Consider the following 26,781-nt stretch of genomic DNA (forward strand, 5'->3'; position numbering starts at 1 on the left):
GGCACTCTCTACCACATGTCTGCGGGGAAATGAGCACACTTACCTGGGTAGGCATCATGGTGATATTCCGGAATTTGGACATCAACTTCCAAGTTTATGACCTCCATCCAGGCAAGGACTCTCTTCTGAATGTGTGCGGGGAAATGAGCACACAAATGTGGGTAGGCAACTTGGTGATAGTCGGAGTGTGGGACTTCAACTTACAACATTTTTTCGATATTCCGGAACTCGGACTTCAAGGGTAAGAAAACGCCTTAGAGTGGATAGAACTTTAATGCATTCTAGTAATATTTCATGTACTTTGCGCTAAGGGTGTGCATTGGCACTGCCCTCACAATTCAATTCGATAACGATTCACTAGGTAATGATTTGATTCAATTCGATTCTGCGATGCATCAAAATTCTACTGCACACAACAAGGCAAATTTTGAGGTCATGAGGCAATACAAGCAGTCAGATATTGAACAACAGATTTTATTGGCTGCTATGTGTGTATTATCACTCTCCTGTATCTTTGACATAAATACCATTAAATAAAATCGAATGGTACAGGGTATTGGATATGGCATTTTAATAAGTTTAATCATTTAAACACATTGTAAAACTTATCCAGTTTTGAATTTGCAGCAAATTTTGACATGCATGTATGTCGAAATTTGCTGCAAATTCAAAACTGGATTACTCTGGAACGGCTAACTGTACTGGGGACTGCTTTACACCTTTCTGTTCGGTAAGGTCAGCTGTTTATTCTGATATATGGTTTGTTGTGTTGAACGAAGGGTTTGTGAAGTATCCCACCGATATGAATGGGTAGGGAGATGGGCGCAGAACCTTCAGTAGAATTTATGATAATATAATTAAATGTGGGTAACACTTTACTTGACAGGTGAGTTCATAACACATTCATAGCAGGTGTCATAAACTGCACATAAAGCATTCATGACTGTTTCATGAGGCATGACTCAACATTCATACCAAACCTTTCATGAATGTGGAAGACATAACGACGACAACTTGTCAAAATAAAAGTCCAACCATCACAAAGCAGCATTGCCGTTTTTCTCTCCAGCCTTTGTAAATATTTCATGAATATCTTATGAAGTCTACATCGAATGTCACTTTACTATACAAGTTGTGAAGTATTCGTAATCACTGAGTTTAACTCGGTGCTAAACTAGCCTACATTCAGCTGACCCGTATTTTTGTAACCAGAAACTGTTGGTCATTCCAAAGATGAGAAATAATCTGCAAAGAATAGGCATACATCATAATACTGTAACGTCGGCGAAAAAGACAGTGTTCGCGTTCTCCCGCGCAGGGCATCCTGGGACACGAGAGCGAACATTTGGGTGGTTTATGTCTGTATTTCTCCTTAGTTTTAAGTGTAAAGTTAGCGTCTTTAGTGTGACATGTTTCCCTTTTAGTTCTCCCTTGTGTGTGATCCATTTTGTGTGGGGGGCTGCGACCTCCCCTGTATGTGTGTAGTGTGTGTCTGCTTGACCTGCCCCGTGTGTATTGTGTTCTGTATCTAAGTCTATCTTAGTCTGTCTGTGTCACTGCTCTCGTTCCCAGTGAATAAACCTTTTGATTGGACAACCGTGTGGTTCGATATGAAATCGTTACAATACAAATACATTTTTATGAAACAAAAATTATTTGACCATGTTCTGTCTTTTTGGCACTGGAGTAGCTCATTGACTCAGATGTGACATGATCAGGTAAAAGGTTTGAATCAAAAACGGCAATGCTGCTTTGTGATTGTTGGACTTTTATTTTGACAAGTTGTCGTCATTCTGTCTTCCACATTCATGAAAGTTTTGGTATGAATGTTGAGTCATGTTTCATGAAACAGTCATGAATGCTTTATGTGCAGTTTATGACAGCTGCTATGAATGTGTTATGAACTCACCCGTCAAGTAAAGTGTTACCTAAATATTTTTCTCATGAACCGTTCACCACAGCAATTAACAGCTATCATCATTTAAAAGCTTTCATGTGATGTGATAGGCTACTTGTGATGTCTGTGTGATGAGTAGGCTCGTTCGCGAGTAGTTCAACTGAGAAGAATGGGTGAATTTGGTGCACTTTCTTTCTTGCCGTGCGATGTCACTTTCTCCACTACGTAAAAGACTAAATTAATTTGCGCTGTGAATGCTTATTCACAGGTCATATCGATGTATTTGGATCAAGTATTAGTTACTATGTGCTTTGTACAGGGGGAGGGGAGACGTAAACAGCTAGTTTGAATGGGCAAACATTTTTTCAACTCAGCCCCATTAATGGTGTGATGTTTTTCTTTTCCAGATTGGTGCTCCGACAAGATACTGTGCCATAAATCCCAACCTGCCTATACTGTGCATATGGTTCGATGTAGAGACTGAGCTGAGACAGGATTTCCGCCTCAGCAGAAGAGCGATGCACAGTTTAATGAGGCTTTTGCAAAGGGAGCAGGACCATGGCTGGGGTAATGAGATGGAAGTGCTCATATACACCTTTTGGCTGGGACATGGACTCTCTTATAGGGTGGTGTGCCGTGTCTAATTAAGCAATATATCACGAGTGAGAGTGGGGTTGGTCATGGATATTCCCACGGGTGTTGTTCGGCCGTAGCCACGAGGCCGGAGGCCGAGTGGCGCAGGCAACAACAGCCGTGGGAATATCCATGACCAATCCCACGATCACGAGTGCTATATTGCTTTTATACAACAATTCTACCACAAACTAAATAATCTGAAAACACCCCATTATTGTTTAAAAATGTTACTTTCGACATCGTTCTTACGCATCAAAACATAGTTCCCTTTTCAATAGACAGCGTCTTGGTTGCGAGGTAACCAACATTCCAGATCCCTCGTTACGGGTCTTTGTGGTTTAAATGTCTTCTTGAAAGAAATCGGGCTGAAATCACATTCATATCTAGGTTTGCTGCATGCATGTTACAAGGACACTGGGCCATGTCATGTAAGGGACATGTTACTGCAAAAAAACGGAAACATAGTCTACATTGCAGAACCACTCAACTTTATTAATTTATGGTGAATAAATGTTACACTACTGTGCACAGCCTGATGTGACGATGCTAGCACGTTAGCAGCGGTTAGCTAATTATGCTAACGTTAGTTATCTACAAGTCTCCTCCAAGTGACAATTATATTATACACAATGCTGGCAATGCTGAGAGCATCCTCGTTTATCGTACTTACATTGAGTTGACTCTCAAATCTTCGCATTGTATCGCGGAGTGATTTATTATTAGCTGTGCAAAGTCTGAGTTGAAATGTCCAGGGATATTCCAACTCATGGAACGTCTCTCGGCCAATCAGAAACAAATACATAGTTCCATAGAACCCAATTGTTGTATAATGTTCCAAAGCCTACAGTTCGTCGCCTCATCCACAAAGTGGCCCAGAACATATGGGACAATCTGGGTAGAGCAATCCGCTTCCCTGCAACAGTGGACCTGCCTGCAGTTGGTCAGGGATTTGCAGACATTTCACAAACCCCTGCATTCCACAATGTGGTTGGAGCAATTGATGGCAGCCACATACGGATAAAACCCCCACAGCCTCACAGATTAGATTATTTGAATTATAAAGGTTTTTACTCCGTCAACATGCAGGCAATATGTGACTCGAATGGCAGGTTTCTGGACATTTATGTGGGGTACCCGGGGTCTGTTCATGACACACGCATTATGAAAAACAGCAGTTTTTATACTGCGAGACGGTATCCTCCAACGGGCTACATCATTCTGGGTGATGGTGGGTATCCCTGTTTGGAAACTCCAATTTGCCTTATCACCCCATTCAAAGAGCCAGTGCAGCGACAAGTACAGCAGCGATTTAAAGGACAAGTTTGGTATTTTACACTTGTTTCTGATGAAAGAACGGTTACATGCTGCTATTCCGACATGCCGCTACTTAGACATTGGCGTCTAATTGTCGAAGTGGCGGCATTAACATTAATTTTCAAGCGGCCCACTACTGCAACAATTTTTTTTTCCATTGTCGGAGTAGCGGCACTTAACCTTTTTTCAAACGTCCTGCCATTCCGTCATTAACAGATAGATAGATAGATAGATACTTTATTGATCCCCAGGGGAAATTCAAGGCATAGTGGCGTAGCCAGGATTTTTCAACGGAGTGGACTTTTGTGAAGGCCTAGGTGGGCCTTTATTTTTTTATTCCAATATGGGCAGTAGCCTGGGCGTACAGTAATCGTCCCAACTTTAAACAACACACGATTTCATCACAGCTCAGACGATTCATGGCAAAAAAACAATAAAAGGCTACATTGATAAATAGCAGGGGCAACAGGATTGGATTCTATAATAGCCTACGCACAAGAACTTCAACCGAAAGGTTAGTCGCGTCTGAAGGAGTCCAAGAGTGCACCTCACACACACCAGCTCCGTTGAACAGTGTATTTTTCGTGTTTAAGTGCTAAAAAAAGTTGATTAGAGAGTCACATTTGAAATGTCGGGTAGCCTAAATTATAGCCTCTAGCGCGTGCATCTCAGAGGAAGAGATTTTGGAGAGAGAGAGAGATTTAACCTAGGTGATGATTATTTGTGTCTGGTGGTAATTAGACTTGAGTATGGATACCTACGAATTGTTTTGAATAAAAAAAAGATGAAGACAACGAATGAAATGTGACCCTGCAAGGCAAAACCAGTCGTTTTGGTAAAATTTACAAAATTAAGTTACTCACACGAACGGCCATAAACTAAGCTTTCCAACAATATGTATATGGAGGGTATTGCAAATAGGATTGGGTATTGGATTGTCGCCGACCCTCATTAGATGTGGATATTTGGAGGTAAGGATAGCCTTCAAGAAACAAGGTTATCGCAGTTGCTGTGAGACATTCGACCCTTCTCCAGTCTCTCTCAAAATCAAAACACACCCAATTCACGCTTGGACTTTTCGATTATGTTTCTAAATGTTGGGACTGATGGACACTGAACTCTGGGGGTTATTTGAACGTTCATTGTGAAGTGGTTTACTGCAAAAGGAGCGTCGGATATCCTGCCTGTCTTTGCCCCATTATAGGGCCATGATAATGCATGCGATAGCCTAAAGTCGAGAGAAAGAAGACTAAACTAGATGTACCGCAGAGCAGTACAAAATATGACCGCCGCCCAGTCCAGCACATTTTTTCCACAAAAATAAATCACGCTAAAAGGCCTATATGATTCTAACTGTCTCACTAAATTGCATTAGCCACACTCAATTCTCACTGGTATCTGCTAGACAACAAGTACCAAAACATGATTAGTTCATAGATTTCACATGTAAAATTAATTTTATACAACCCCACCCCCATCTTGCCTGTTCATAATTCTGAGAAATTCTTGAATTGTGTGGATGTGTGCGTGTACACGTTTATGTTTATGTGTGTGCGTGTGCGTGCTTGCCTGCGTATGTGTGTTTGTGCATGTGCATGCATGCGTACATATGTCTACTGTGTGAGTATGTGTCATACGTATGATTACTGTGAATGTATGTGTGTGCGTGTGTATCTGTTTATGCACATGTGTGCACATGGAATGGGTTAACATGACCCCTGGAGGCAAACATACGGACAAAATTGGTCATCCTAGGCCCTACGGTTCTCAAGATATTCACAGAAAACTGTGTCTGCCCTACCCTCCTTTCGGGGGGTCCAATACAGCGGGGGGGGGGCTACAGATCAAAACGAAAAACGATGGTTCCATGCTATCCATGTGGGGTTACATGCCCACCAAGTTTCGTGTACCCCGGTCTTTCAGTGTCCTGGGAATCCTTGTTGGTGTACGGTCACTAAATGTACACATAAATTATTTTATTTTAAGGCCCCCCATGAACGAAAGTTCACAAAACTTGGCATGCATTCGGAGGGTGTCATAATGATCCTACACTTTCAATTTCGTGCAGTTTTGACCATGTCAGCCAGAGATATTGTGATGAAAACACTTAATTTTTTGCTTTTTAATTTTTAACTAGGTGGCGCTATACATGAAATAAGTGGTAATGGGATGGGTTGACATGCCCCCTTAAGACCAACATACAAAAAAAAGGTGGACCTCCTAGGCCCTACGGTTCTCGAGATATTCACAGAAAACTGTCTCCGGCCACCTACAGGCCAGTTGGTGTATAGTAACATAAATGAATTTATTGTGTGGCCCCCCATGAACGGAATTCCACGAAACTTGGCGTGCATTCAGAGGGTGTCATAATCCTACACTTAAAAATAAGGGTGTCATGATCCTACACTTCCAATTTCGTGCAGTTTTGACTATGTTAGGTCACAGATACCTGCGATTACAACACCTCATTTTTACTTTTTTGTGTTTAACTAGGTGGCGCTATACATTAAATGAGTGGTTATGGAATGGGTTGACATGGCCCCTTGAGATCAACATACAAAAAAAAATGGTCCTCCTAAACCTTACGGTTCTCGAGATATTCACAGAAAACTGTGTCTGCCCTACCCTCCTTTCGGGGGGTGCAGTCCAGCGGGGGGGCTACAGATCAAAACGAAAAACGATGGTTCCATGCTATCCATGTGGGGTTACATGCCCACCAAGTTTCGTGTACCCCGGTCTTTCAGTGTCCCGGGACTCATTGACGGAAATTTGGGCATGCGAAAAAAAAAAAAAAAGAAAAAAAAATTCTGACTAAACCTATATGACCACCGCTTCGCTGCGCGGCGGTCATAATAATAGCTCTGAGCAAATAATAGCTCTGAGACTCCTCTTTCATGTGACATGCGTGGCATATCTATCCGATCACGGGGTCTGTAGCGTGACTTTACAAATGTGAAGATGTGATAATAATTAATAATGAGAATCATAATTGGCTATTACAATATTTTTAGTCATATTACTGCTTAAATCCAGCTTGCTCTAAAACAAATAAAAATGTGCAAATGCGGCAAGATAATGATAGACAACCAGTGTGAAACAAGTTAGACTTATAATGTTTAAAAACTTAGAAGCTTAGAATTGAAGTGTGTTTTCTTAATTAAAAGCATAAATTGTTTTTGCTAGAATAACCTGTTATGATTTTGTGTTTTTCTTAAACATATAAGAAAGTTTGCTTAACTCATTGAGTGCCAAAATGCAATGAGTGCCAAAAACGTAATATTACGTTTTTAGCTTTTTTTTTTAATTACGAAACTAGACACTCTAATACACCTTATATGTGATTTTGGGAACTCTGTGATGAATGGAAATTAAATATATGACGATCGTGAAACTCATGAAAACGCACAATCTGGACATTTTATCATCAGTGACGCATGCACGTCAGGTCAAAACCAGGCCATTTTCGTGGGTCTATCACTAGGTGGCAGTCTCGCCAGGTCTCGCAGATCACTTCCCGGACTGTTTACACAAGTAAGTAACAGGCAACACTTCATATTTCATGAAAGACGTTATATCTCCATTTCTACAAAAAAATAGCGATTTTGATGAAAACTAGCCACTGTTTAGCTTGGGATTTCTCAGGAACAGAGGCGTGTAGAAATACACGGTTTGCACCCACCGAGAGCTTAAAGTCTCACCTTTTAATCGAGCTATTGTATGTGTTCATAGCTATAACACAGAATATGCTGTGGCTGTACAAAAATCATCAACAATGGTCTAGATTGCTGGCACTCTAGGACAAAGCTCCCGAAAACTGCTTGGCATTCAATGAGTTAAGTGTTTACACTAGGGGTGAAAGTAAGCCGGTACTTGCCGGTACGGAGTACCACTAAAATATTTGGAGAGGGTACGCCGTACCGGAAAGAAAACTATACTGTCTGAAAAATATTGCACTTTCAGCATGACAACACAACTGCTAACGTCAAATTACCAGAAGCAACACGTTTCCCCCAAAATATATTTCATATACATCGTTCTGAACTGTATCTGAATTGTGTCTAAACCTCCAGTGCAGCTGGACAGACAACGAGCAAGCTATAGCGCGCATACAGTAGCCTAATTGCGCCAACGTGCACTGGTATCCAAAGTGTTTTAGCAGACGGACGTTTCTTGGAAAGTCTCCGAAATAAATAAAAAAACATACAGGCTAAAGAAAAATATGTTGATGTTTCAATAGCCTATTCTGGTTTTATGTGTGCAGTGTTTCGCTGGAGAGACAAGAGACAGACAGCGCGTGTACGGCTTAACCAGATCTTGCGCAGCAATAATGAAAGTGTTTTAGCGGACAGAAGTATTGTAGCGACCGGCTGTCAATCAGGGAGTGCCCGCGCTATGCATAACCCCGGGCACGCTCATGGTTGGCAGCCTGGTGAGAGGGGGCGGGACCCCCGGAGAATATAGGCTACTGTTCGGGAACGTTCTGCCTCTTTCGGTTCTGGGCCTGACACGGCCCGCTGTGTTATATGCTGCATTGTGTGCTTTGTGACAATAAACCAGTTCATGATAGTGAAACGCTACAGTATGTTGCAGTCTCCCAAATAAAAAGGCATGACTCAAAGAAACATGTTTCATGATATACAGTAGCCTATATAAAAAAACGATTGGAAGTGGGAGCGAGCAGAGTAACTAGGCTAAATAAATAAATAAATGTTGAAATTAAGTGTTTGCAATTTATTCATAATCAAAAACAGATACAGGTGGGTTAAAGATATCTAGTGATACTAGAGTGATAAGAAGTCCTAGTGAATGCTTGATAAGTAGACTATAATACAGTAAATAAACAAACAAATAAATAATAAATAATTAGGCTAAGTGAAATTTATAACTCTATATCATAGTACCACCAAGAAATAAAAACTACTTTCACCCCTGGTTTACACTTAAAGTGTTTTGCTAATATTTACATAAAATGTGTTTGCTTAGATATAAAAAGTTTGTGTTAGAATTAAAGTGTGTTATGAACAAACAACATGTGCTTTGAACAAAATGTAAAGACAGAATGTAAGAACATAATGTACCAGCTGTAAGAAACAGTTTGTCAGCAAAACAAAAAGCTGACTGGCAACTAAGCAAAACAAAAACGCAGAACCAATATTTCATGGTAAGACATAATACCAAACTAGGACATGTCCTGCCTGACCGAGAGGGGTATAAAAAGAGAACGGCCCCTTCATCAGGGCTCTTCTTTTTCCTTTTCAGTTTTCTTTCTTTGTATTTATCATTTGTATTTAATAAAAGACAACATTCAACAAACGGTGTTGCATATAATTGCAAGCAAGCAAAGGAAGTGAAGAGAGAAAAGAGAGTGAGAAAAAAGAGAGAGGAAGTGTGTAGAGGAAATATGTGGTTGTTTTCATGACTTACTAAAATGCGCTGTTTCAGGAGTGCAAAATGGCAGCTGAGAACACAAATGAAGGTGTGAACAATGGTATGTGTGTGTGTGTGTGTGTGTGTTTAATTATATGTTTCTTTGCATGTGTGTGTGTGTGTGTATGTAAGTGTGTGTATATGTGTGTGCTCTACATGTACGTGTGTGCGTGCATGATTGTTTAGGTGTGTGTGTGTGTTTAATTGCATATATGTTTCTTTGCATGTGTGTGTGTGTGTGTATGCAAGTCTGTGTATATGTGTGTGCTCTACGTGTGTGCATGCATGAATGTGTATTTGTGTGTGCGTGTGCATGTGCATGTGTGTTCAAAACATTAAGGCCATGGTCTTTCCCTTCACAGGTTTTGAACTAAAGACCACAGATGCATTTACCACCTTGTCTCCTGGTGCTGATGCCACACTTTCCTGTCACCTCTCTCCTAAGGCCAATGCTCTCCACATGGAGATCAGGTGGTTTAAAGGGACACAATGTATCTCTCAGGCTGAAAAGGACACAAGAGACTGATATGGGACCATACACATGCCAGGTCATCAGCGGAGAACACAAGGCCTCGGCAAGAGTACAGTTGGTTTACCGTAAGTGTCTGTCTCTGTGCTGTAATTAATTTAGGTTGCACAGGATATTTTAATGAGGAGAGTTCCATGTTTGCTGTATGAGCAAAATATGTACCATATTCAATCAATTACATTATTTATCATTAAAGGTGCAGACAGGGATGACACATAAAGTCACATTACGTTGTGTTTATGTTCATGTTCACCCACTTCAGAAGATACACAACGTACCCCAACTCACTTTCTCTCTCTCTCTCTCTCTCTCTCTCACTCACACACACACACACACACACACACACACAGTCTCTATTCTGCTGTAAGAGTTATCAGGGAGGAAACTCGTGAAGAGAGGTATGCAATGGAAACTCTGTTCAAACTTTAGGTCAGTATGGATCCCTTTATGTTTGGCTCAATATGACTGGCAGCTGTTTATAACACAGGAGCTGACAACCCCATCACTGAAAAAAGAGATGAAACTAGAGGAGAGAAACAAACAGCTGGAGGAGAGAAATAAACAGCTGGAGAAGAGAAATAAACAGCTGGAGGAGAGAGATAAACAGCTGGAGAAGAGATAAACAGCTGGAAGAGAGAAACAAACAGCTGGAGGAGAGAAACAAACAGCTGGATGAGAGAGACAAACAGCTGGAGGAGAGAGACAAACAGCTGGAGGAGAGAGACAAACAGCTGCTGGAGGAGAGGGACAAACAGCTGGAGGAGAGAGACAAACAGCTGGAGGAGAGAGACAAACAGCTGCTGAAGGAGAGGGACAAACAGCTGGAGGAGAGACACAAACAGCTGGAGAAGAGAAATAAACAGCTGGAGGAGAGAGATAAACAGCTGGAGGAGAGATAAACAGCTGGAAGAGAGAAACAAACAGCTGGAGGAGAGAAACAGCTGGAGGAGAGAGACAAACAGCTGGAGGAGAGAGATAAACAGCTAGAAGTAGTACAACATCAGATGGGTGAATGAGTTCCATGATTAGCATGTTTATCTGTCTACCCTACACATGATTTAGCTGTCTACTCTATACAAGTCTATATAGATATATGTGGTACCTTTTTGTCAAACAACTTTGTGTACCCTCAAATCCATCCACAAAATGTTAAAATTAAAAGATGAAAATTGAAACAGTTTGTACCTGTAGAATATATTCAATTCAGTATATACTAATGGGTAATACTGAAAAATGTTTATGTGATTTTCTTTGTAAAGTCACAAACTAGTTTTACAATTAAGTCCTGACACACACAACTTACGATACATATGAGACACTTTTGATCCCCAAGGAGGTGCCAAAGTCTGTGTACCTGCAGAAAATGTGTAACTGTAGGATGAGTTGATGTTGTAAAACCAATCAATACCCATACAATATATTTGTAAGTGTAATGCATATTTGTAATATTGACAATTACTTGTTTGAATCATTTTTACAGTTACATATTCTTTTTACAGTTTCAAAATGTGATACATACAAAACATATGATTTAATTCCATAGGCAATCAGCCCTTATCTTACTGCCAATGGAAGGAAAAGTAGTTTGTAGATGTGGCAGCAATCTGGTTAAAAGGGAGAAGGGGAAAAGGCAACATTTCAGTCACACACATAAGTGATGAACAGAAATAAAAGAAACTGAGTATAACTGTAATTACCAGCAGGGAGCAGGTATCCCCCCTCTTTAAGAATGCCCTCCCATTGTCTTCTATTGGGACCCATTAGCGATGTGCTGCAGTGGGGATAGAGAGACCACATCAGGCGGAAATGTGCCACTCCGTTGTGGTTTGCAAATAGAGCTGTGCTCTGAGAACAGGGCATTGCCAGTGACCTTGCTTGTTGTGTGATGTTTTTCAACCTATAGGACAGCCAAAGGAAGGAAATACTGTACTTTAAACAACAGCAGGTGTTCTTGGTTAAAATATAATGTACATTGTTTTTGACAGAAGTGATACATACCTGAGCTCGTCATTCTCTGGTACAACACATGCCTCCTGCTACAAACTCCACCCCCCCGACATGTTCCACTTCCTGCCTCGTCCTCAGCTCGCACTCCACAGACAGACGTTTATCTGTTGTCTCTGTTAACTTTCTGTTTTGATAGTAACGTTACTTGGGTGAAGTTCGTAGGCTACAGGTAATAGTACTAGTTAGCAAGTTTGTTGCATTGCCCGGTTGTGTGAATACCTGCGGTGTCTGGTTATACAGTAAGTAAGTGTAAAGACAGAGAAATATGTTTGTTAAGTGTATTATTGGCATGTTAGGCTAATCTGGAGTGTATAATGTTTAAAATGCTATGGGTTACTAGCCATAAAATAATCTTGAGTTACGGTACTTTGATGTTTTGGTTAGTAACGAGAATGTATGTAGGCAATCCTGTCTTAACTTGCTTCACATTGTCTAGGTGAGAGTTTAATACATTGGCACCCATTAACAATTCACTGCGGTGGGGATAGAAAGAAGACACGATGCTGACACTCCTTAGTGGTTTGCAAATATAGCTGCATTCTGAGAACAGGGCAGTACTAGTGATTGGGATCTTGCTTGATACGATTTCAGGTGTCATGCAACATTGACAGTGACACAGTGAGGTTTAATACAGTTGGTTTCTGGAGACAAATAAATAAGTAAAATGTGTTGAATGATTGTGAATGATCATGTGATTGTTATTCTAATGTCAAAATGGTTTATTATAATATAAAGAGCTATTTGTTTCTCTATAATTGATCCTTGCTGATTACATCTCTGCTTCTGGTTTCTTTTAGGAGAGACAGGAGTCATGTGCTCTGGTAAGTGACAGGTTAATAACAGCCGTCTAACTGCCATCCATTGCACACCATGTCCATATTTTCTATGCATGTTTTATAATTCAAATAAAGAACTCTGCATTAGTAAACCTCTAACATGCTTCAAAAAATGTAATGACGGATGGACGTTTCAGAGTCTGTAAACGTGACCGACACAAACTGAAGTTGTTTGTTTGTGGGTGCGGTGGAGGTGAGGCTGTGACTTTCCTTTATCATTTGATCTGTGAAGCAACTCCTTTGTGCATGGTTTGCAAATAGAGCTGGTGTCATGTGTTAGTTATCATGTGACATGGACAGTGATATTTACAGTGTCTTTCTGGAGAAATCAAATCAATCAAAAGATATGTGCACAGAGAACAGTGTTGTCTTCATTTACCTCGCTTTTGAGTGACCAATAAGTGACCTGCATAAATTATCTTTAATATGCAGAATACATTGTTTAATGTTTGTTTACAACCTAGGACAGCCAAAGGACTAAAAATACCTTAAACAACAGGTGTCCTGTCTGCTGTTCTGCACCTCTAAGACAGTTCCTGGACGTTACAGGCCTTATCCTGTTCTCCTGTTTAAGCTGGATCCTGTTGTGCTGTCATGGCATCACAGTGTGTGTAAAATCTGTCTACAGCAGCAATGTCCAGCATGTGGTTTTGGCGCTGAGGCTCAATAAGACACAGTGGAATGAGAACTGCTTTCTCTTAAAACCAACTCAGCTGTAGAAACAAATAACAGGTAAGACCTTGTTTTCCCCTTTACACAAATGACTTCTGAGAGAAACAACATTAAAGAATTGTTAATCACTCAGATTCCATAGACAGAGAAACACACTACCTCCACATTGTCTACTGTCCTTTCCCATTGTCATACTCACTAACCACCCGCCCTCAGAACTCTGATAGGCCTATATACAGTATGAGGTCACCATGCACTCTCAGAGCTCTGATAGGCCTATATCTGAGGTCACCATGCACTCTCAGAGCTCTGATTGGCCTATATCTGAGGTCAGGGACGTGCACAGGAATTTTGAGGGGCAGTTGTTCTGACCTGAAAAAAGGGCACCCCCCCCCCCAAAAAAAAAAAAAAAAACTCACGGGCTATATGCAGGACTGAGAATAACAGCATCTTTTTTAAAATATATACACAACGTAGTAAAACACTGAAATACAGCACTCAATCACCTTAACTTATCATTATTATTTTCATTAAAATATATACACAACGTAGTAAAACACTGAAATACAGCACTCAATCACCTTAACTTATCATCATTATAATGCCCTTAGTGGTATTTATGTTCTGCTCAGGCAAGGCTTTGAAATGACCTCTAAAATAGCCTATGTTTTTTTAGATTACAATTATTTAGCATGCAGCTCTTTAATCCTGTACTTTCTAGCATGGTCCTCTCATCTCATATTTGGTGATCATCACTTAGGCCTTCCTGTCCTGTGCCTCCTCCTGGTCCACATTTTCCTCACATAGTCTGGAGGCTTGTGACTGCTCCTCACCTTAAATGTAATGTAATTATAAAACATTGCCATTAGTAGGCTAAAATATGAGTCTGATTAATTAATCAATTCGTCTACACAGTGTCATGTCATCTTTATCACAGTGCAAAGTCTCTGTCTCACCTGCTGGTTGGCTTTTTCGCAGCCAACCCTGCAGTGATGTGCTGCCCTTTGCTGCCTCCTTCAATTGTCTCTCCCTCTCCTGAATCTGACTCTTTTCAGTGGGCATCTTGGCTTCAAACAATACCCAAAATACTAGTGATAGGATTTACGGATTTATTTGGAATAAAATAATTAATGTGATGCATTACTTCCATCATTCATTCTTCTTGCTAAAACGAAATGTGAGAAACTAACTATCAGCAGACATGTAGCTTAGTTTGCCTAATGCCTACCAAAAAAATAGTAGCCTATAGGCTATGTGATAACGGGCTGCTTCTCTGCAAGCTATCTGTCTGATTATTTAGGCTAAACGTGGCAAACTCAGCCTGGATTTATGAAGATTTTAATTCATTTCATAAAACTTCGTTTGTTATACATCACAAACTCACCTTTTCCGACAACGTTGAGTCGTCTCATATGACAACCGCGACAATCTCCTTAGGGCCGCTTATGCAGGCTCAGCTCAGGTGCCGGTCGCGTGCAGCGCTGCAGCCACGTAAACAGAGTTTGCCCTTCCCCTACTGACTTTCACTTTCGGTGCCCGAATGGAAGTGAATGAGGCTTTGCGATTTTTTTTTTTTATCTAGGCCTACGTGAAATTCTGCATCCATTGTACGATTTATTTATTTATTTTCCCCATTGGAAGGGCAACATGAGTCAAGAAGGGCATATGGGCAGTTGCCCGGGCAACCTGAGCAACCCCCCTGTGCACGTCCCTGTCTGAGGTCACCATGCACTCTCAGAGCTCTGATTGGCCTATATCTGAGGTCACCATGCACTCTCAGAGCTCTGATAGGCCTATATCTGAGGTCACCATGCACTCTCAGAGCTCTGATTGGCCTATATCTGAGGTCACCATGCACTCTCAGAGCTCTGATTGGCCTATATCTGAGGTCACCATGCACTCTCAGAGCTCTGATTGGCCTATATCTGAGGTCACCATGCACTCTCAGAGCTCTGATAGGCCTATATATGAGGTCACCATGGACTCTCAGAGCTCTGATAGGCCTATATCTGAGGTCAGTGCCAGCAGATTCAGGCCTAGTGGAGCCAAAGATGGTTGATTACGAAGATACTTACTGAGAGGCCATTTCCTGTCCCCCGCAATGTATGCAAATAGGGTAGCAGTAGTACACGCCCCGCACATTTATGCAGTGATCGGGCTCCCTTTTTAACATTGAGGTCTATGGCAGAATCCAAGAATTTCACAGAATTTTTTAAAGCCTTATTTTTCTGAGCAATGGATGCACATTTTGGACACGTTATCATGATCTCCAAACCCTCCTCCCCATTTCAGGAGAATGTCGTGACAGTATGACCCTCCAGTCGGGAGAAAATCAACATTAATGAAGGTGTACACCAAGTTTATTTTGTACTCCGGCTTGTCTGGCGTGGAGCCGAGGCGTTCAAACGTCAGTCATACGTCAGTGACACGCCCCTGTGCAGGCGGGAACTGAACCAGAGCCCGTCTCTGACTGAACTCCACTTTGCCCTCATAGACATGACCTAGGACGACCCATCTTGCTACGCATTAATTATCTTTGGTGGAGCTCTCAGCTGTTTGGCATGTCTAACCAGTTAGCCTAGGTGGTTGGCATGCTATGCTTACTCTAACCGGTCTGTGCAGGCCCAGTGCCAAGGCACAGTGCAGCAGGCTGAAGGGTTGTTATTTGGTTTTCCTTCTTGAAATAACAAGGTCAAACGTGTCTGCATCTGTTCACAGATACACACATTTGCGTTGAGTCTGTTTCTGGAGAACAAAAATGGCAACTGCATCAAAACATAAGAGTAAGAGTATAAGTAAGTATAAGTATATATACTCTTTTGATCCCGTGAGGGAAATTCGGTCTCTGCATTTATCCCAATCCGTGAATTAGTGAAACACACTCAGCACACAGTGAACACACAGTGAGGTGAAGCACACACTAATCCCGACACAGTGAGCTGCCTGCTACAGCGGCGCTCAGGGAACAGGTGCCTTGCTCAAGGTCACTTCAGCCGTGCCTACTGGTCAGGGTTGGAACCGGCAACCCTCCGGTTACAAGTCCGAAGCCCTAACCAGTAGGCCATGGCTGCCCCAGAAAAATGTTAACTCCCTCAATTCCACCACAAGATGGTGTGCACTTAATAGCACCATGTATTACCCATGTTAGTGATGTTTAGAGAGTGTAGTTAAGCACTCAATATCAAGAAACTCTTCAGGAATCACATGTGTGCACCTATGTGAGTGTGCCTGGGTGCACACATGTGCGTGTGTGTGTGTGTGTGTGTGTGTGTGTGTGTGTGTGAGAGAGAAAGAGAGAGAGAGAGTGTGTGAGAGTGTATGTGTGTGGGGGGGGAGTGCATGTTTACATATGACTATGTGTACCAGTGATGTTTAAGCCATTAAAACAAATCTTTCTCATCCACAGAATTTACATTGGTCTCCATCAGCAGAGAGGTGCAGATCCACCCTGGTGATGACATCACACTGCCCTGTCACCTCTCTCCTGAGGCCAGTGCTGTTGCCATGGAGATCAGGTGGTTTAAGGGGACAGACTGCATCTACCTGTATAGGAAACCATATGTGCACGTGCAGACGGGCTTCAAGGGCAGACTGGCCACCAGGACGCTGAAGAAAGGAGACGTGTCTCTGACGATGAAGAAGAGCACATGGGGAGACGCAGGGCAGTACACATGCCAGGTCATCCTGCACTCTAAATAAGACACACTCACAGGGCAGTACACATGCCAGGTCATCCTGCACTCTAAATAAGACACACTCACAGGGCAGTACACATGCCAGGTCATCCTGCACTCTAAATAAGACACACTCACAGGGCAGTACACATGCCAGGTCATCCTGCACTCTAAATAAGACACACTCACTACTTTCCTCATTCTACTTTCTGCCTTTCTTTCACTACTTTCCTCATTCTACTTTGTGTCTTTGTATTTTATTTTTTAATTAGTCTATTTTATATACCATACTTTTTCAACTACTCTGTAGCTATTGCCCTTTTTTTGCTTTTATTTGCTGTTATTCTTTGGTTTTGTTTATTTAAAGCACATTTAAATAGTGCTGTGTATGAAATGTGCCATGTACAGTAAATAAACTAGCCTTGCCTTGCAGGTCATCCATGGAGAAGAGAAGGAGGAACAGACTGTAGCACTGCAGTTTGATGATCAAGGTGTTACTTCTCTTGCTTTCAATGATGGTGCTGAATATTGCAAATCAACAATCCCACTAGAACTATTAACTTCTTTTGCTTTTAATGATGATGCTGAATATTGCAAATCAACAATCCCACTAGAACTACTAACTTCTCTTTTTTTTAATGATGATGCTGAATATTGCAAATCAACAATCCCACTAGAACTATTAACTTCTCTTGCTTTTAACCATGGCGCTGAATATTGCAAATCAACAATCCCACTAGAACTACTAACTTCACAAATCACCGGACTATGTTGTACCTCTGGTCACTTTAATCGAAATGTGAGTTCACACGTCCCAACAGATAAAGTGACCACTGAAAGACTGGTCACATCCCAGTGATTGATTTAGAATTTAGATGTTGAGGCGAAGTTGCCAAGCAGCTAGTCAGTGTTATATAACATACAGTACTACGCATTGTCCTTGTTAACAACTGCTTCACATTCAGGTTTGAAAATGTTATGCTCTGCCAGACCAATTATTACAACGTAGCATTAGCTTTTATGTAATGTGGGTTAAATAATGGGTTAAAATGTGTGTGTGTGTGGGGGGGGGGGGGGGGGGGGGTTCACATGTATACGTCGTACAGGCTGGTCATTAGGGGTCTCATGACAGTTGGAATCACAAAAGTGGAAGCAAAACAACTTGCTTATTACTCTTCAATTTCATCCAGTATTGGACATTGCCACATTTGGAGCAGAAGGTGTTGTGTGCATCCATAACATTAGTTGTGCTGCAGTTTTGTCATTGTCAACTGGGTCACATGACTGAATCTTGTCAGAACAATTACTGCACCTGTCAACTTTGTCTCTGGTTCTAATATTTATTCTGAATTGTGGACACAAATAAAGAAGTAAAATGTGTTGAATGATTGTGAATGATCATGTGATTGTATTTCTAATGCCACAATGATTTACTATAGTATAAAGAGCTGTGTGTTCCTCTGTAATTAATATTTTACTGATTACATCTCTGCTTCTGGTTTCTTTTTAGGAGAGACAGGAGTCATATGCCCTGGTAAGTGACAGGTTAATAACAGCAGTCTAACTGCCATCCATTGCACACCATGTCCATATTTTCTATACATGTTTTATAATTATGTCAAATAAACAACTCCTAAAATGATGAGGACGGATGGAAGTTTCGGAGTAAGTAAACATGACTGACACAAAGTTGACACATATTGACACAGGTTGTTTCTTTGTAAACATAATACAATCTTGGATAAAACAGACTTGGGCTGCGAGCTTGGCAGCGCTGCCTCCTGGTGGTGAAAATGTGCACTGCTCCCGCCCAGGCCTATTAGTTCCATTGTCACTAAAAAGGGATCTTTACATTTATTTACACATTTAATTTCACACCGACCGATACATCACATTTCAATACTGGTTGCGGGTGATTGCCGTATTCAAATTTGTTTCTTTGCAAGAGACCTTGACATCCCGCCATCACTTGTCAATGAAATAATGGGACAGCCGGCTGCATGGAGGCTATATCTAGCCTGTTCCAAAAATCTTGTAAATGTGTAAATTCGTCTGTAAATATGACTGACACAAAGTGAAGCTCACACACACACACACACACACACACACACATACACACACACACACATACACACACACACACACACATACACGCACACACACACACACACACACACACACACACACACACACACACACATACACACACACACACACACACACACACACACACACACACATACACACACACACACAAAGTATAATATGGGACCTTTCAACAACATCAGAATCAGGGGACGAGAAATGTAACATGGAACCAACATGTGAAAATAATGTTTTACGTTACCATTTTGCTGGGGTGATGAGGTCAGGTGGGCCTTGAAAATTCCCCACCTCCGAAGAGGGGAATGACGGAAAAAGTTTGTTGGTTTAGTATGTCTCATTGGATAGAGGCTTTCCAGAGTGCCAATTGGTCTTGGAGTGAATGGGTAGTTTTTTTCCACCACAGTTCTTTGACACAATGACTTTAACAGCGTTTCATAGCACATGGGCGAAGGCTTATACAATCCATCCCCACTGTAAAGCAGGTTGTTGTTGACACTGTGGGTCTTACAACTTCACATAACCTCACATAACTGTTTCATCCACTGCTGACAAAATATAATACAATGCTGATGTAATCCAAAGTATTCAAAATACTTAACTCACTTTGAGTAATCTATTGGAATATGTTACAAAATACATTTTAGTGCATATATTCAGTAATCTGTAGTGGGAATACATTTTCAAAAGTATCCTTCCCAACACTGCACACACACACACACACACACACATCCAATAATTATTTTTTTTCCAAATGACTATTTGTGTGTTGTATCTTCCTGTTTTTCCAGACCTTCGGAAGATAACTGATAGACACGAGAAGCAAATGGAGGAATCTGTCCGAGCGATTGGTGAGTGGAGGGGAATGAGGAGGGGGTTAGACACAGGGGGACACTACCAAACACCCAAACACATTCAGGGACACTGCAAAATACCCAAACACATTCAGGGACACTGCAAAATACCCAAACACATTCAGGGACATTACCAAACAAAAGTCGTTTCTCACATAATTCTGTGCTGGTGGTAGTCACACGCAGCTCTTCTTTGTCTATTTGCTCAGTGCAAAGATATCGCAGTCAGTGCTTGTGTTTGGCATCTATTTGCTCAGTGCAAAGATATCGCAGTCAGTGCTTCTAAATATAGACCTATCCTACTCCACATGATATGACTCTTTGCATTTATTTCTTACCATTTCATAGTTGCTTTTGCTGAGAAACATAGTTAGCAACACACGCTGAACCTGAATCAAACGTTCTTTAGAACACAGCTGATCAAATGTCTGCTTTCACTTTTGAATAAAGTTCCATTAATGCAAGAAGTGACAGGACTACTTGCAGAGTGATATGAAAGATGTGACAGCGGTCTGCGGTCCTTGCCAACGGTCTGTTATACTTAGCAACGGTCTGCGGTCCTTGCCAACGGTCTGTTATACTTAGCAACGGTCTGTTATCGAGAAATATCAGACCACCGAACGTTGGGAAGGCATTCTGCAGCATTATGAAGAGCCGTGTAATAATACAAGATAATGCTGGTACTATTCTGATCAGAGCACCAATAGGTCTCACCCGAGCAGATAGACAGCTATTCAAAATAACAGTAAATCAATTACGTTGAACACATGTAGTACTAGATCAGTCTTTTAATCACATTGTCATGCAATATTCTAAACTATTAATGAGGAACTCTGTCATGTCTTTCTATTGTTTACGTGTTGACTTGAGACAAATCTTAACAAAACAATCCAACAGTTTCATATTACTTGAAATTCACAATAAAAACATTTTTTTTGAAAATCCATTAAAATGGAGTATGTCAGTTTAAAAAAAATGAATTTTTCAATTGTACATGCAGAGGAAGTGAGTAGACAACTGCGTGAGGAGAGGAAGAAGCATGAGGCACAGTTGATCCAGGAGACACAGAAGGCTTACAAACTGGCCCACGGGGCCAAGCTGAACAAGAAGATGGCAAAAGCTCTTGGTAAGTAAGGTCACATCCTTTTGTTGTATTGGAGCAGGGTACCAGCATAGACCCATCACTGACATTGCAGTTACAGTAATATACTGCTTGAAAATCATAATTGATGACCGACTTAACTTCTCTGAGCATGAAGCCTCAATTGCAAAATCATGTCGCTTTACCACAACATTAGGAAGATCACACCTTATATGGCACAAGATTCCACACAACGTCTTGTAGCCTACAGGCCATCGCTATCTTCAAGCTGGACTATTGTAATTCACTCTTAGCTGGCCTACCTGCTTGTGTAGTTACAACTGATTCAGAATGCTGCAGCACGCCTGGTCTTCAATCAGCCAAAGGGGACATATGTAAATCTCTCACTTTGGCCTATAGAGCACTGACTGGATCTGCTCCATTCGATGATCAAGATATATATCCACAACCGCCCACTGCAGTCTTCTGATTAGCGTCTGTTGTGTCGGCGACCAGCCATAAAGGCTAGGTCAAAAGAGTATTTTCCTCAGTGGTTCCATGTTGGTGGAATGAGTTGCCCAGTGCTCTCCGTTCCTGTGATAGGTTGGGTCTTTCAAGAGGGGTCTAAAGGCATATACAGTATGTTCAACATGCACTTAGGTCATTAAGCGTTTCTTATCCGTTATGGTTTGTATAGTATAGTATTCATTTATTTACTTTAGGCTATGAATTGACATTGTTGTTTATTATTGCTATTCTCCTTCATATAGTGTTACCAACAGTAATTGTTTACTGTTAAATTTAACTTTGGACAATTTTAACTTTGGACTTTGGACAAAAGGGTCTGCTAAATACCATAACCATGACCATATAAAACAAGACCAAACAATCAGTGATGTCTATGACTTACCACAAGGAGACACTCACAGATTAAAAATGATAAATACTGCTCTCAAAGAAACACACACACCAAAAATAAAATAAACGAAATTAAGCATACTGAGATGTTTGTCTTTTCAAGCATACCAGAGAGCTGAGGGACGGGGGAAACAGCCAAGCAGTAAAGAGATGCTGAGGTGTGACTACGAGGAGGGAAGACGGAGAGAAGCAGAGAGAAAATCGACAAACTCAAAACAACAGGAGGAAGTGGGAGAGACGCAGAGAGAGAATCGACAGGACAACGTAACCAGCCTCTTACGACAGGTGCTCTCTCTGGAAACTGAACTACAGATGAGGAAAAGCGAAGTGCAGGAGCTGAGGACCCAACTGCAGGACAAGGAGAGAAGAGACAGACATAATCAAGTGGAGAGACACAAACAGAGGGAGAGGAGACAACATCTGAATGGTAAGTGTGAGGTCACACACAGGACACGTTAACAGAGTTACACACACAGGACACGTTAAAAGAGTTTCACACACTCACACAGGACATGTTAAGAGAGTTACAGTACACACACTCACACAGGACATGTCCAAGAGAGTTACACACACTCACACAGGACATGTTAAGAGAGTTACACACACTCACACAGGACATGTCCAAGAGAGTTACACACACTCACACAGGACACGTTAAAAGAGTTACACACACTCACACAGGACACGTTAAAAAAGAGTTACACACACTCACACAGGACACGTTAAGAGAGTTACACACACTCACACAGGACATGTTAAGAGAGTTACACACACTCACACAGGACATGTTAAGAGAGTTACACACACTCACATGTTAAGAGAGTTACACACACTCACACAGGACATGTTAAAAGAGTTACACACACTCACACAGGACATGTTAAACACACACTCACACAGGACATGTTAAAAGAGTTACACACACTCACACAGGACATGTTAAACACACACTCACACAGGACATGTTAAGAGAGTTACACACACTCACACAGGACATGTTAAGAGAGTTACACACACTCACACAGAGCATGTTAACCAGTCTCTCTCTCTCTCTCTCTCTCTTTCTCACACACACACACACACACACACACACACACACACACACACACAGTGCATGCATGGGTACTTATAGACTAACTGGTTGAGTTATGTGGCAAGTGGCATACGTAGGTTTTTAAGGCCTTATAGACTAACTGGTTGAGTTATGTGGCAAGTGGCGTAGGTTTTTACGGCCTATGTCTGTACACAGCATTATTGTAGCTTATTGTTTAGTAGCTTAGCTTATTGTTGAGTAGCTTAGCTTATTGTTGAGTAGCTAAGCTTATCGCGGCCTGTTTTACTGACAAAAACATTTTCTAGATGTTGTGGAATATGTTCGCAGTGTTCCTCCTGCAGGGGAAAGATATCCACTAACAATCTGTAGGCTAGTATGTAAACCTGCTAACTTCACCCCTGGAAACACTGAATCACATACAAAGCAAGTCATTGGGAGAGTGCCATAGCAAATATAAATAAATATTAAATAAATATGTAATAGCACATTCAAGACGACCTTAATATCTCTAAGCATTGCCCGTCTTTCAATTTAGGGCCCATTGTTTTTCCAGTCATTAATTGTCTGACCGTAAGTTTTGTTTATGTTTGCAGTTGGAGGAGAGAGTCCTGGTCCAGCCCCCCCAGTGTCTCCTGCTGTGTCTGAGCTGAGGCTGGTGCTGCTGGGGGGGAGCACAGCTGGGAAGAGGGCAGCAGGAAACACCATCCTGGGCACACACACACTCACAGAGACCCAGCATAGCAAGAGCAGACAGGGGGAGGTGGCTGGGAGACGGGTTACCATTGTAGAAACTCCGGACTGGTTCTGTAGTGGACTCTCTGAGAAGGACATGAGACAGGACGTGGGGCTTTGTGTCCGTCTGTCTGCCCCAGGACCTCACGCCTTCCTCCTGGTGATTCCAGGGGAGTCGTCTGAAGGGGAGGAGAGGAGGATGCTGGAGAAAATGGAGGATATTTTTGGGGAGGGCTGTTGGGGACACACACTGATCCTCTTCACCCATGCTGAGGGGCTGAGAGAGAGGAGTGTGGAGGAGTTGCTCCAGACAGGGAGCCAGGAGCTCCAGCAGCTGGTAGAGAAATGTGGGAACAGGTGTCACCTTCTCAACGTTAAGGACAGGCCTAATGACACTGAGATCACACAGCTGCTAGAGAAGATAGAAGAGATGGTGTCAGGAAACAGAGAGAGATTCTACAGCAGTGAGACCTACCAGGAGGCAGAGAGACAGCTCAGAGAGATAGAGAGAAGGATGCAGAAAGAACGGAAGGTGGAGGAAAGGAAAGATAGAGAGGAGAGAGAGAGAAAAGTTGAACTTGATAAAATTGTTCAGATGTATCTGAAGAAGATGGACAGGGAGATTCAGAAGCATAAAAGACAAATTAGAACCGTACGTGATAAAACAACTGAACTAGAGAAAAAAATAAAAGAAGTAAATGATGAGAAGCAAAGAGCAATGATGCAGCGTGAAGTGCAGACAGAGATTGCACAGAAGGAGGGGATGGAGACAAATCTGAATCAAATGAAGGAAAAAAAGGAAAAGGAGTTGAGGGAGATGGAGGAGATAAGAGAGAGCTATGAGAGAGAGGCCAGGGCTGAAGCAGAGAGAAAGCTCATGAAGATCATCTTCTCTGAACTACAGAGAAACATCGGCTTCAACAAGGAGATGATGGAGGGAGAGCTCAACAGACAGATGGAGGAGAAGAATAGAGGGATTGCGGAGAAGAAGAGAGAGCTAGAGGAAACAAAACAACAGATGGAGGAGAAGAGTCGAGAGTTTGGAATAATTCTTCAGGAACTAAGAGACAAAGGGAAGGCCATTGATGAACTGACACTCAGGCAGTGTGATGGAGACAAACGTATGGAGGTAGCGATACTCCTGCAAGAGCGAATAGAAAAGGACAGAGAGATAGAGAGAATGAAAGAGGTGCTGAAAGGGAAAGACAGAGAGATGGAGAGGATGAGACAGATACTGAATGAGAAAGAGAGACAGGAAGAAACTTGAACAAAATGTAGGACAGAATGACTGCAAGACCAATATTTGGGCAGAAGCCTGCCACATGGCTACAGTACCCCCATTGCAAACAAAGAGCATTCTTAACTGCCCAGGGTGCCAGGCCGAACTAATTATCATACAGTGATGATCACCTCTGAAATCTCTGTAAATGTACAGTATGTTGTGAATATAACACATTCATGTTTGGTCTTAAATTAATACTTGTAATGTGGGTAATAGTCTGATCATGGTTTCATTACAATGCAATGTACAGTATCTGTGCATAGTTGTGGACTGAGAACTACGCTATAGTCTTTAGGAGGGAGATTTGCAGGTATCACACCTACACCACACCCACAGCTCTCAGATAACAAAAAATCCTGTTGATTTGGGGGTTGACACACACACTCTCTGCTGGAGGGGCATGTACACTAGTGACACACACACTCTCTGCTGGAGTACATGTACAATAGTGACACACACTTTGCTAGAGGGGCATGTACAATAGTGACACACACACTCTCTGCTGGAGGACATGTACAATAGTGACACACACACTCTCTGCTGGAGGACATGTACAATAGTGACACACACTTTGCTGGAGGGGCATGTACAATTGTGACACACACACTCTCTGCTGGGGGGACATGTACAATAGTGACACACACACTCTCTGCTGGAGGGACATGTACAATAGTGACACACACACTCTCTGCTGGAGGGGCATGTACAATTGTGACACACACACTCTCTGCTGGGGGGACATGTACAATAGTGAACGATAAAGCAGAAAATGAGAGAATTGTATGGGTAGATTATTATTTTGTTCAAACTAAAATCATAACATATTTCAGACATGCAGTGATGAAAGCTTGTTTATTTTCCCTTGACAGTGTCAGCACCTCTGTCTGCATATAACGTACAGTATGTATTGTGCCTGTATATATAAATATAAAGGCAAGGTTTCTTTTAATATTCATATTTTCCTTTTTTTACATTCTGTTTCAGTGAAATAGATGGATCCCACGTTAGATAGGATTATAGTCTGTTCATTTCTTGCTGTAATATTATTATGTAACATTATCCATCAACCTTGATGTTCCATATAATAATGCCACATTATCCATCAGCCTTGATGTTCCATATAATAATGCCACATTATCCATCAACCTTGATGTCCCATATAATAATGCCACATTATCCATATATAACAATGCCACATTATCCATCAGGCTTGATGTCCAATATAACAATGCCACATTATCCATCAGGCTTGATGTCCCATATAATAATGCCACATTATCCATATATAACAATGCCACATTATCCATCAGGCTTGATGTCCAATATAACAATGCCACATTATCCATCAGGCTTGATGTCCCATATAATAATGCCACATTATCCATATATAACAATGCCACATTATCCATCAGGCTTGATGTCCAATATAATAATGCCACATTATCCATCAGGCTTGATGTCCCATATAATAATGCCACATTATCCATATATAACAATGCCACATTATCCATCAGGCTTGATGTCCAATATAACAATGCCACATTATCCATCAGGCTTGATGTCCCATATAATAATGCCACTGAATCACTCTGTCTCTTTAGTCTTCATTTCTTCTGTTATTAAATATATTTTTTGTCCTGTATGTAAACAAATATTATTGTTCACAATAATAATACTAATTGGGCAAATATGTTTACTCTTGTGTGATTACTTTTTTAGATGTGAAAATGGTGATGAATTTCAAGGGGTTAAATACTTGTGCGAC

The 26,781-nt window shown here is 41.5% G+C and overlaps 1 protein-coding gene and 1 long non-coding RNA gene across 14 annotated transcripts; one reads left to right on the forward strand and one right to left on the reverse strand.

Moving 5' to 3' along the window:
• Nucleotides 1–11,090: 11,090 nt before the first annotated feature.
• LOC143100066 (uncharacterized) lies at nt 11,091–11,583 on the reverse strand. The gene is made up of 3 exons (XR_012981823.1): nt 11,501–11,583; nt 11,323–11,407; nt 11,091–11,157 (listed from the first exon to the last, which is right to left on the reverse strand). It is a non-coding gene; the product is annotated as an uncharacterized LOC143100066 (long non-coding RNA).
• A 306-nt stretch (nt 11,584–11,889) lies between these two features.
• On the forward strand, nt 11,890–26,706 carry LOC143100065 (uncharacterized). 13 transcript variants are annotated; one of them, XM_076262995.1, is made up of 11 exons: nt 11,890–11,979; nt 12,608–12,631; nt 13,146–13,378; nt 16,037–16,113; nt 16,725–16,996; nt 17,426–17,483; nt 18,503–18,526; nt 19,887–19,946; nt 20,950–21,075; nt 22,052–22,375; nt 23,596–26,706. In XM_076262995.1, exons 4-11 carry the CDS (start codon nt 16,077–16,079, stop codon nt 24,999–25,001), a joined length of 2,307 nt encoding a protein of 768 aa, XP_076119110.1. In that variant the 5' UTR covers nt 11,890–11,979; nt 12,608–12,631; nt 13,146–13,378; nt 16,037–16,076; the 3' UTR covers nt 25,002–26,706. The 13 variants fall into 13 exon arrangements, with proteins under 13 accessions (XP_076119110.1, XP_076119116.1, XP_076119108.1 ...); XM_076263001.1 differs by having other exon boundaries at nt 13,275–13,378; XM_076262993.1 differs by having other exon boundaries at nt 11,927–12,053; nt 13,111–13,378.
• Nucleotides 26,707–26,781: the final 75 nt, after the last annotated feature.

The sequence above is a fragment of the Alosa pseudoharengus genome, unplaced genomic scaffold, assembly GCF_046254945.1.
Source record: "Alosa pseudoharengus isolate Yale_2024_CS ecotype anadromous, Long Island Sound unplaced genomic scaffold, YU_APseudo_1.1 YU_APseudo_1.1_scf_3, whole genome shotgun sequence".
Taxonomy (NCBI): domain Eukaryota; kingdom Metazoa; phylum Chordata; class Actinopteri; order Clupeiformes; family Clupeidae; genus Alosa; species Alosa pseudoharengus.